The sequence below is a fragment of the Mustela lutreola genome, chromosome 6, assembly GCF_030435805.1.
Source record: "Mustela lutreola isolate mMusLut2 chromosome 6, mMusLut2.pri, whole genome shotgun sequence".
Lineage (NCBI taxonomy): Eukaryota > Metazoa > Chordata > Mammalia > Carnivora > Mustelidae > Mustela > Mustela lutreola.
In genome coordinates this window covers 9,020,603-9,033,021 of record NC_081295.1, presented here as the reverse complement: position 1 = coordinate 9,033,021, position 12,419 = coordinate 9,020,603, and the positions used below count along the sequence as shown (strand labels likewise).

At 43.1% G+C, this 12,419-nt stretch overlaps 1 protein-coding gene across 5 annotated transcripts in view; it reads left to right on the top strand.

The window, feature by feature from the left end:
- Positions 1-12,419, top strand: part of TULP4 (TUB like protein 4) — a 232,007-nt gene that overhangs the window by 183,312 nt on the left and 36,276 nt on the right. For all 5 annotated transcript variants that reach the window (XM_059176654.1, XM_059176653.1, XM_059176650.1 and 2 more), the window contains one exon: positions 10,615-10,795. In XM_059176654.1, the coding sequence (XP_059032637.1) occupies positions 10,615-10,795 (181 nt within the window). The remainder of the gene's footprint in view (positions 1-10,614; positions 10,796-12,419) is intronic.

The following is a 12,419-nucleotide window of genomic DNA, read 5'->3' as shown; positions in this document are numbered from 1 at the left end:
TTTCTTCTGAAGAACACAAGAAACATTCTCCAGGATAGTTCAGGGGTCAGATCACAAAATGAATCTTAACAAATTTAAGAAAACTGAAATTGCATCAAGTATCCTTTCAAGTCACAGCGGAATGAAACTAGAAATGAATAGAAGTAATCCTGGAAAATTCACAAATAAGTGAAAATTCAAGAATACACCCTTGAGGGACACCTGGGTGGCTCAGTTGGTTAAGCAGCTGCCTTGGGCTCAGGTCATGATCCCAGCATCCTAGGATCGAGTCCCACATCGGGCTCCTTGCTCGGCTGGGAGCCTGCTTCTCCCTTTGCCTCTGCCTGCCATTCTGTCTGCCGGTGCTCGCTCTCTCCCTCTCTCTCTCTGATAAATAAATAAAATCTTTTAAAAAAATTAAAAAAAAAAAAAAGAATACACCCTTGATTAACCAAATGAGCCAATGAAGAAATCAAAAGGGAAATTAGAAAATACCTTGAAACTAATGAAAATAAAAACACAACATGCCAGAACTTGCAGGATGTAGCAAAAGTTGTACAAAGAGGGAAGTTTATAGAAACAAATAGTTTATAGTAATAAATATTGACTAAGAAGGAAGATCTCAAGCAATCTAACTTTATACCTCAAGGAACTAGAAAAAGGAGAACAAACTTAGCCCAAGTTAGCAGAAGGAAAGGGATACTAAGATTTAGAGCAAAGATAAAATGAAATGGAAAATAGAAAAGCAATAGAAAAAATGAAACTAAGAGTTGATTTCTTTTTTTGAAGACCAACAAAATTGACAAAATTAAGTAAAAAAAAAAAAGATGACTCAAGTAAAATCAGAAATTATTTGGCTGGGTCAGTCAGTAGAACATACGACTCTTGATCTCTGGGTTTTAAGTACGAGCCACACATTGGGTATAGAGATTCCTTAAAAACGAAAACTTTACAAAAGGAAGAAGAAAGAGGAGATGTTGCAAATAATGTCACAGAAATAAAAAAGGATCGTTAGGGACTACTAAGAACAATTCCATGCCAACAAATTGGATAACCTAGAAGAGATGTATAAATTCCTGGAAACATACAACTTATCAAGACTGAATCTTGAAGAAATAGAAAATCTGAGCAGACTTCTAACTAGCAATAAGATTGAATCAGTAATCAAAAATCTCACAAGAAAGAAAATGCCAGGACCAGATGGCTTAATTGGTGAATTCTGCCAAACATTTAAAGAATTAACACCATTCTTTCTCTCTCTTCCAAAAACTTGAAGAGCAGGGAACACTTCCAAACTTATTTTAAGTGGCTAGCATTACCCTGATACCAAAGCTTGACAAAGACATCATAAGAAAAGAAAATTACAGACCAATATCCCTGATGAATGTAGATGCAAAAATCCTCAACAGAATACTAGTAAACTGAATTAAGCAGCAAGTTAAAAGGATCATATGCACTAATCAAGTGGGATTTATTCCTGGTAGGCAAGCATGATCAACATATGAAAACCAACTAATGTGATACACCATAATAACAGAACATAGGATAAGAATCATATGATCCCCCTCAAAGATGCAGAAAAAAACATTTGACAAAATTTAACACCTTGTGTAAAGAAAAAAACCTAAACAAACTAGGAATAGAAGGAAACTACTTTAACATAATAAAGGCATATATGAAGGTCCCACAGTTAATACCAGTTTTAGCTCTGGGATCAAGAACAAGACAAGGATGACCACTCTCCATCTCTATTCAGCATAGTACTAGGAATTTTAGAGCAATTGGGCAAGAAGAAGAAATAAAAGACATTTAAATAGGAAAGGAAAAAGTAAAACTCTTTACAGATAATACAATCTTATAGATAGAAACCCTTGAAGAGTACACACCCACCCACACACAACCCGTTAGAATAAACAAATTCAATATGGGCACCTGGGTTGCTCAAGCATCTGCCTTTGGCTCAGGTCATGATCTCAGGGTCCAGGGATCAAGCCCCACATCGGGCTCCCTGCTCAGCAGGAAGCCTGCTTCTCCCTCTCCCACTCTCCCCGCTTGTGTTCCCTCTCTTGCTGCCTTTCTCTCTGTCAAAATAAATAAACAAAATCTTAAAAAAATAATAAATGCAATAAAGTTGCAAGATCAAAATCAATACACAGAAATCAGTTGCATTTTTATATACTGGCAATGAACTGTTTGAAAATAAAATGAGGAAAACAATCCCTATGTGCAATAGCATTAGAAGAATAAATGAATAAATCTAACCAAGGAGGTGAAAGGCTTGTATAGTGAAAACTAAACACTAATGAAAGAAATTAAAGAAGACACAAATAAATGGGAAACATACCATGTTCATGGACTGAAGACTTAATATTGTTAAAATGTCCATACTACATGAAACGATCCACAGATTCAGTGCATACAAAAATCCCAGTGGAATTTTTTACAGAGATAGAAAAAACAATCCTAAAATTCAAAAGGAACCTGGAATAGCCAAAAGAGTTTTGAGAAGAACAAGGCTGGAGTAATCACACTTCCCAATTTCAAAATACAGTATGGACCTACACGAACAAAACTGTGTGGTATTGGCATAAATACAAGCATAGAGACCAGTGGAACAGAATAAAGAACCCAGAGATGAACCAATGCATATATTGTCAACTGTGTTCCATCAAGGCTGCCAAGAATATACAATAAGGAAATGATAGTTGTCAACATATGGCTCTAGAATGACTATATTCATATGAAAAAGAATGAAATTGAATCCTTGTCTTAAAGCATATACAAAACTCAGAATGGATAAAGATTTAAACTCAAGATCTGAAACTGTAAAACTCCTAGAAGAAAGCATTGGGAAACTTTATTGGGAAGCATTATTCAGAGTAGCCAAAATGGGGAAACAGCCTAAATGTCCATCAGTGAATGAAAGGATAAAGAAAATGTGTTTGACACACACACATGCACATATATGTATACATACACATATATACAGACAATGGAATATTATTCATCCGTTAAAAGAAGGGCTGAATAATACTTGGATAAACCTTGAGGTCATTATGCAAAGTGAATATTCCAGTCACTGAAGGGCAAATACCTCATGACCTCACTTAAATGAGGTATCTAAAATAGACTCAAAGAAGCAGGAGTAGAATGATGGTTGCCTAGGGCTGGCGGGGGAGGGGAAAACAGGAAGTTGCTGTTCAGTGGGTGTAAAGTTTTAGTTACGCAAGGTGATCAAGTTCTAGAGGTTTGCGGGGTAACATTGAGCCTGTACTTAACAATACTGTATTGTAAACTTAAAAAGTTAATGGTATACATCTCATGTTAAGTTTTCTTACCACTGTAATATATTGAGGGTCTAAATTTATTTTCAAGTCAGTTTCTTGTTCATGTACTGTTATAACTTCTTCATAAGCCCTTATTAATACCATAGCCTGTTGGTGGCTGTGGTTTGATGCAGAGCCCCTGTATGAATGCCAGTGTCTGTTCAGATGGCTGAACTTCAGAATTAAGCTTCCCAGGGTTCCCTGTAGCACTCCTGAACCACAAATCCATTGCGGCTCCAAACAACCCTACCCTTGGCATTGAGTATATCCTTCTGTCATGTTGAGGAGAGGTGATGTGTGTGCCCTCTCCTTAACTAGGCCTCAACCTTGGCCTGTGAAACTGGATTCTCATCACAAATTATTTCATACACACACACATGCACACACACAGTCTAAGGGACTTGAACAAATACTAGCATAGTTTCTGTCAACACAAACTATGTCACTGAAGACGACAACTCCAGCCCCGTTAAAAAGAATCTCCTGTTTGTTCCAGATAGCACCTGACACTAGTGCCCCTATAACCCAGACTCTGTGGGTGTGTAGGACCCTAACTTCAGGAAACACCAGGTAGCGAGCCCAGGTGGCCCAGTCACACTGACAAACCAACCCCTCCTTCCACGTCTCTGTTTCTGCTTATGATTCCGCTCAACAGCACCCCCTGCCGGCCCCCATTCTTCCTTTAAAATGCCGTCACCCCTGTCTTGATAGAAGTTGAGTTCAGTTCACGATGGACTCTCTTCCTTATGGCAGTAGTTCCTACTGGTTAAAATCTGTTCTTACCTCCTTAGTTTCTAGTTTTGTTTAGCTTTGACACCAGTAACAGGCGCTGTTAGGTCAGCTCCTGTCACCGTGTACCCCAAGCGGCTACGGGGGAGCCAGAGACACTTACTCTCCTCAGAGTCATTTCAGAAGTCACTTCATCTTAGCTCTCCTGTTGAAGAAGTTTATTAGTAGCCACGGGAAGAAATTACTGTTTTCATGTACTAAGAAATATATTTAGGGTTTTTTTTTTTTGTTTTGTTTTGTTTTTAAGCTTGGAACATTTTAAAACAGGAAAGGATCTGAGAGCCCATTTAATAAAACTTTTTTAGCTGACAGAGGAAACCAGCATTCAGGGAGGTAAATGATGAATTCAAAGTTACATAAGTAGTTCGGGATGAAAATAAAACCAGATACCTGGCCAGCTGACTCCCAGTACTGAGTCCTTTGCAAATGAAAGCATGTTTCCCCCAACAGAGTCAGACTGTCTAACCAAACAGGGCTAAGCAGATACCAGTGTCACTTAGCATCTCCTTCCCAAATTAAAGGTACATATTTACCCCCCAAGGACCGTGTGATGGTGAGTGCCTGCAGTAGGCATTTTCACCTACTCTAAAGATCTGCTATAGAGCTGTATTCCTGGAACAATTTTTCTACCTCATTCAGTGCATACTTAAATATATATATATATGCATATATATATTTTTAAAGATTTTATTTGTTTATTTGACAGGCAGAGATCACAAGTAGGCAGAGAGGCAGGCAGAGAGAGAGAGGAGGAAGCAGGCCCCCTGCTGAGCAGAGAGCCTGATGCGGGGCTCGATCCCAGGACCCTGGGATCATGACCTGAGCCGAAGGCAGAGGCTTTAACCCACTGAGCCACCCAGGCGCCCCTATATATATACATATATTTAAGATTTTATTTATTTGCTTAAGAGAGATAGAGCACAAGAGGGGTGAGGGGCAGAGGGAGAAGCAGGCTCTCCGCTGAGCATGGAGCCTAATGCAGGGCTCAACCCAAGGACCCTGGGCTCATAACCCGAGCTGAAGGCAGACACTTAACCAACTGAGCCACCCAGGCGTCCCTTAGAAATATATTTTAATAGTATATTCACGTAGTTGAAAGTTATAAATGTTCAAAAGGTTATCTGATGAAAATCCCCTTTCCTCTACTATCCCCAGGCCACCCAGTTCTGTTCCCCAGAGGTACTGGCTTCTCTATTTACTATGTATCCCTCTGGAGATATCCTAGTTAAACGTGTGTTTTAATTAGTCTTACACTCAGACTGTTCCCTTCCACCACCAGAAACCACGTGTGGGCATCTTAGAAGAGTGAATAAACTTAAAAAGGGAGTCTGAAAGATAATGGGGAACAATGTTCTAGCAACAAGAGTTATTTAACATTAAAATTGATCCCTGAGACCAAGTATTTCCTTCTCTGAAACTCTTTAAACAGGATAGTGTGTCATCTTTATGAGGTAATTTGTAAGTGGTTATTCTCCAGTGAAACCATGAAATAACCAAAATTACATGTTTAGCGCAAGGATACAAATTTTTTATTGTAGATATTTTTGGTGAGATTTCTTTCCCATGTTTATCAGAATAAGTGTGTTTTACAAATGATGACTGGGGCGCCTGGGTGGCTCAGTTGGTTTAGCGTCCCACTCCTGATTCTGGCTTGGGTCATGAGCTCAGGGTTGTGGAATCAAGCCTGGTATCCAGCCCTGTGTTGGGCATAGAATCTGCTTAAGATTCTTACTCTCCCTCTCTCTTTGCCCCTCCCCACCAACTCTCTCCCACTTCCCCCTTTAAAAAAAAAAAAAAAAAAATGATTGCTATAGTCAGCTGTGAAATTACATTTCATCCTTTTTATTTAAACCAGGAAATACTCTGTTAACCGGTTGATGAATTCTGTCATTTACAACAGTTTGATTTCAGTGACTCTGTGTGTCTTTAGTTTAAAAATATTCAAATCTAGCCTTTAAAGCATTTGAAAACTAGTGCTCTGAAACTCCCAACAGAGAGGTCTTTCAAAAATAAAGTTCTACTTCATTGGCATCTCTGAACAGAAGATCCTTCTAGAGAGCAAAGGGACATCATGGTATGTTTGTTCCTCTCTACATCATGGCATCTTTAGACATTTGCCAGCAGTGGGGCTGAGGTTACTAGGAGGAGCATATAATCACTTTGTTATCTGCTCCCCTAGCTGAAAAGACAAAAGCAAAATACATAGACAAAAACGTTAGCTCCTTCTGGAACTAGTCCCCATGGCTGATAGTTAAACTCTACTACAAAAAAGGTGAAGATTTATAGAAGCATGTATTTTTATAGTTGGAATTTCCCAATATGGTCTGTCTGTATTCAAAAATGTAGATGAATACTAGTCTTCAAAAAATAAAAGTACTGGTGAGATACTATCACTGGTTCCAAACGTAAATGTTCTGAACGATTTTACATTTTCTTCTTATACCACCTTTGGCTCATGGTTTGGCTCATTTTAAATTACTGGTATTAATTCTGTTACATTTTTAAATAATTACATCTAAAAATCGTTTAGAATGGAGTACACTGATATTGAACGCTGCCTGCAATGAGGGACAGCCATTGAATGGGTGGCCTGAGGGCCCGCAGCTTTCCACCAGCCTGTTTGGTTCTCAGTGTATGCAGGACAGAGGGCGTGTTGTCTCAGCCCCATGTGAAGCCTGCAATCCAATAGAGAAGACAGCAGGAAAAATAGGAGACAGAAATTTACTTCATCCATTATTGGAAGTATTTTGGAGGCCAGTTTTATAGGAAGATTTGGACATTGGTTTATAGTTTAAAAAAGAAAGAAGCTTTTGCTTCATTTGCAGGAAGACTTAGGACAAAGGCTGAAGTTTGGGCACAAATACATTTACTAGTAGTCCCTAAGGATCTGCTTGTGACAGGCAGCATGTGACAACTTGGGGTGCAGGCTTGCCCTTGAGAAGCTCGCAGATTAATGGGAAAGATAGGTGTGTGAAAACACAGCAAAGTTGAGAGTAGCGAGGAGCTCAGGTTAAAGTGAGAATAATCCCCCCCCCCAAAAAAATGTGAGGATAATTCTGTATGGTGGGTCCCGAAAGCCTTCATGCATGATGTCTGAGCCCCTTTCTGTACCAGACACCGTACTGGACATTGGAGATAAAACACAAGTCACAGTTTTGCTTTGCTGTAAGAAGACCTGGTTCTGTGTGTGGGCAGGGAGGGGGTGGGGGGTGTTGCTGGGGAAAGGGTAAAGTCCTGAGTTTCATCTGGGAACATGTTGATTCTGAAGGGCCTTTGGCACATCCAGGGGTAGATGACAGGTAAGAAATATCCGATGTGGGAGTCTGGAGCGTAGGGAAGAGACCTGAGCAGAGAGACAGCCGAGGGCCAAGCTTAGAAGAGACAGAGCTGGGAAGGAGGAGCCGGCACCAGCCCTTCCGGAGCTCCAGAATGCGGGAGTAGAAGCAGAGATTGATGCATGTGCCTATTTGTGTATCATTATTATTAGACTTTTCTTTCTTGTTCTCTTAAAGTCCTTTGTGTGCATAGGCTTTGTCTCATTGGAAGTGATTAGGCAGGAAAAGAACTTGAAACAGAGGAGATTTTTTAAAATCTGATTTCATGTTGTATCAGTGTACTTCAGTTATCTGTGACATACTTGTTCCCAAACAGAGTAACTTCCTCCATCATTGCTTGACAGCTAGACTGCTGGTGCTGCTTTTTTCCTTCCTCCTGATCTTAATAATGCATTATCTTCCCAGGAGAGCTGTAGCTGGGATTGATTCATGGTGGAGAATTTGGGGGCTGGCTTTCGTGTAATGTTGAACCCTGATGCCTCACTAAATCACACATCCTTTATCCAGAAATTAGCTGTCTGTTCTATTGTCTGGTATCCGTTCTTCTCTAAAATGGAAAAATGTGAGCGTTACTCAACAGATAGTTCCATACAGAAGCATTTCTTCCCTCCCTTCATAGATTGTTACCGCCACGTGCCATCGACTGGGATAGGCCCCGGGGAGGTAGTAGTGAGCGGAGCACACATAGGCCATGTATAGGCCATGTCCCAAAAAGGTTACAGGCTAGCGGAGAAGTCAGACAGAAACCAAATGATGGCACAGTGAAGTACGAGAACGGTGGGGATCGCACCGGTGGAAGACTGTAGAGTAGTGTGGCCCTGTAGCAGGAGGGGTTGGAAGTGGTTTGGGATTGATACATACCATCAATCCGGAGTACTTGGGAAGAGTAACTGTCGGCTGTGGCCTGCTCGTGTGCTGTCTTTATAGGAAATGGCCATTGTAAATGATAAAATAACCCCTTCACCCAGCACGAAGGTACATGACTGCTCTTCAAAACACATTTGAGCAATGAGGGAGAATGTGGGAAGAGGGACAGAAACAGCCTGCTTCCTGGGGACATCACCCGTGACACTGGCCTTAGAGAGAGGCTGCCACATGTCTTTTCCTTCTGAAATGTATAAATTAGGGGCACCTGGGGGCCTCAGTCAGTGAAGCGTCGGCCTTTGGCTCAGGGCATGATCTCAGGGTCCTGGGACTGAGTCCCGCATCGGGCTCCCTGCTCAGCCGGGATGCTGCTCTCCGCCCTGCCACCTCTCAAATAAATAAATAATATCTTTAAAAAAAAAAAATGTATACATTGTACATTTTGGTTGAAGTTACGAGAAGTCCTGGCCCGTCTTTATCCCCAGTGAAAACCTCCTGGTGAGCTCATTCAGCGCCACCTCCTGCTTTAGCACACCGGACCCCCAGCCCCGGTGCCCCGTCCCTCTGTGTCGGTGCCTTGGGAGGTCTCTGTGACATGCTGGCCATTGCTTCCTTTCTCCACTGGCAGCCAGAGATTGATCGTCTTCTAAAAGGTTCCGTTGTGTTCCTAGTAGTTTGTGGTTTGTGTGTTTCTTCTTTAAGATGAGTGTAGTAACAGATTCCTCACTGCCTCTGCAGAAAACGGATTTAGCCTTTTTTTTTTTTTTTTTTTTTTTTTTTTTAGTTTTCAGTCATTGAAATGTAGACCTGTTTAAAGAAATATTTGATGGACAGTGTATTCTAAAACAGTTCAGTGAATTCTGTGAGCTTTTTACTACTTAAATATAACTTCCATTGCAGTTGATCTGTCTTAATCATCAGGATTTATGTCCTAAAAAAATGCCTTTTGATGGTCACTGACTTTACTTCATTTAACAAGAAGTACTGTTAAGTGGTCTCTGTGTCCAAAGCTGTTAGGTACCAGGGGGACAGCCGTAGACAGTCTTTGCCTCCAAAGAGCTTAGTGACAAAATGTTAACAGCAAAAAGGGGCAGGGACCTAACAAGCCCCTTTCCCTGTGTGTAAATCCTGGTCTTTGCAGTAGGATAGCCCACTTAACGGCCTTGTCAGCTGCCCTGACTGCTCAGGCTGTTTCTGCATCTGTAAAATGGAGAGGATTTGCATGCCTTTGACAGTCATTGCTGACAGATGCACAGATCTCAGGAAACACAAAAGATGTAACGTTTTAAATGCCAACGGGTACAGAAGCTACAGAGCCCACCACCCAAGGCAGAAGAGAACATGGTATATTCTCTACGAGATCCTGCTTGCCATGTTGCCGAGGTTCCCCTTGGTTCATCCCGTTAATGTCATCCGTGCATGAACCAGCAAGAGGACACAACTCCTGTCGGGGGCTTCTAGAAGCTGTGAGGCGCTCCTCTGCTGACCTGATGGGGGGCTGGGGGTAACCCTTTCTTGGCCCTGCCTCTGCTTTAACTCTGGCCACGGCATGTTCCTGAGCATGTGCTCCAGGGCCAGGTGAAGTGAGGGGAATTCTGGGCGGCAGCGCTCCGCACACTGAGGTGTCAGCCTAGCTGAGCTCCATATCGACAGTGCTAGAACTTAACTCCCAGAACTGTTTTGACAATACACAAGGTAAAGCCATTAGTGTAGTGCTAAGCATGAAGTGAACACTCAGTGACTGCGTTAATACTGTTAGTACATTATAACATTAATTACTAATTAATACATTAAAACTGATATTATTCTTAGTTAAATAGAACATTAGACAAACGATTTCAGGAGTATCATCTTTCCAAGTGTGGTTAGATCAGCTGCTTATGTAACCAAATTTATTTTCTCTTTTGTCAGACTGAAAGCTGAAGTGTTTCTTCTAAATTTGGGAAATCCTTTCCGAACCTTTGCTGCTGCTTTTTTTTTTCCCCAAGAAAAATAAATACCATCTTCTTAACCCTTGTTCTCCAACCAGAAAACCCAAGCATGCAAACAAAAACAACCCACAAGCAGTGAGGCAGTGATTTTGCTGCTTTTGTTTGTACATGTCCCCACAGTATGACAGATGTGTTTCTTTTGCCATCAGTCACATTAAAGTGCTAGAAGACTAAAATTCTTGCAATAATAACCAGCTAAGTTTCTGGTGAACTGCTCGGTTATCTCAGTCCTAAATACATTTTGTCCTTCTGAACAAGTTGGGGTGACGAGGTTTGCCAGGACCGCAGCCCATCTGCGCGTCCGTCAGGGGTGCCGGTCCTTGCTTGCAGGTGCTGTTCGGCACGGCTGACGGGCAGGTGATCGTCATGGACTGCCACGGCAGGATGCTGGCCCATGTCCTCCTGCACGAGTCCGACGGCATCCTCAGCATGTCCTGGAACTACCCCGCCTTCCTGGTGGAGGACAGCAGCGAGAGCGACACCGACTCGGACGACTACTCCCCGCCCCAAGGTAGCCGCGGGGGCCGGGGCGGGGGAGCACACGCACAGCACCCTCACCTCTGGGAAGGGCTCTGGGGTCGCGCAGCGCATGTGGGGAGCATCTGGGCCTTGACTCGGCGGCCTCCCCTCTGCCTTCCCTTTTCCCCCGAGTCTGCGCAGGCTGAGGAGACTCCACGGGCTTAGGTTTCACTAGACGTGCCGTGACCCTGCCCCTGTCCCTAGGGTGTTGTGCGGCTTTGCTGCTCAGCGGGACGCCAGAGAGCTGGGATGAGAACTGCTGTGCTGTTACTGCAGCTTTGTCTGTGGTGTCCCACGTCCCAGTGTCCTTAAAGCCCACAGCTTCAGCTGTGCAAGGAAGGATTAGTTCTGCCGGGATGCAGACCAGGATGCTGGGCTGCTCTTTGTGTCCCGTCTTTTTTATTTTGGGGGAAACTTCCTTTTCTCAGCTTGGAAGAACTTGTCTTCCCCTCATAAACCTCACAGTGGAGTTAGACCGGACCCATTGGCATCCAGTTTTTTAATCTGGAGCGGCAGGGAAACGTTTTAGGCCTTTGGGGTAATTTCAGAATCCAGCCTCCTTCGCCTTTGCAGTGTCTTTTATCCCTCAAATGTGTAGGAGCTCCCCCCAACACACGCCAACACACACATCCACACAAAAGCAGAAGAAGCTGTTAGCGTCCAGGCTGGCCATCATCTACAGTAGCATTCAGCACTGGCCTACTTGCAGATTTGGCTCTTCCCCAGGACTCCGCCCCTCTTTTTTTAAGGTAAAATATATTATGAATTGTGGCAGACTAGACGTGGCCAGACTCCTCCAGGACTTCACCCTCAGCCTGGACAGCCGCGTCCACGCTGCTTGCCGAGCGCCCATGATGGCCGGGACAGTTTCTCCCTTTCCTGTGACCGGGGGCATATTCATCCTGTGAGGGGCTGGTCTCGAGACTATGCTTTAATTTTGTCCCCCAACAGCATCTGCCTCCATTGGTACTTGGAGTGCTCCCATTTTGTCTCCTATCCCAGATGTGACCCAGTACGTGATACTTCCCAGAGACAGACACATGCTTGTTCAGTCAATCGTGTAGAGAGAAGACGATGTTTGTACAGGAGAGAAACTGTAGATGGGGGTGCTGTTTCAGGATGAGTGGGACTGTGGGGGGGCAGAGAAAGAGGACTTCCGTTTGAGAAGTCATCATACCCTTTCCTACTAGGACCATAACCCTGGGGGAAGTGTTGATCATTTCTCCAGCCTCCTATTAATAAAGCTAGTGTCTTACAACATTGGATACTTTTCAGCATACTTTTAAAACAGAACTTCACTAGAGGGAAAGCAGGTTTACTCAGTTACATGTATTATGGGAAGAAACAAGAACCAGAGGCCAAGTTTGTGAAGCAGGTTCAGAATAAGTCCAAGAATAGAATTTAGTCCCTGGCTGCTACTCTAACATGAGCCATGTTTGGAAGTGGCTAGGGTTTGCCTTTCACCTAGAGAATAGTTTTTCTTGGTGGCCCAGGGAATTTGAGCTTAGAGGTGGGTACCTACAGCATCTTAAAGTGAAGCAAAGGAAAGTAACAACTGAGGGTCATCCACAGGCGGGGCTGAGTTGGGGGCGAACCTGGGGATGTCAGGCCCTTCC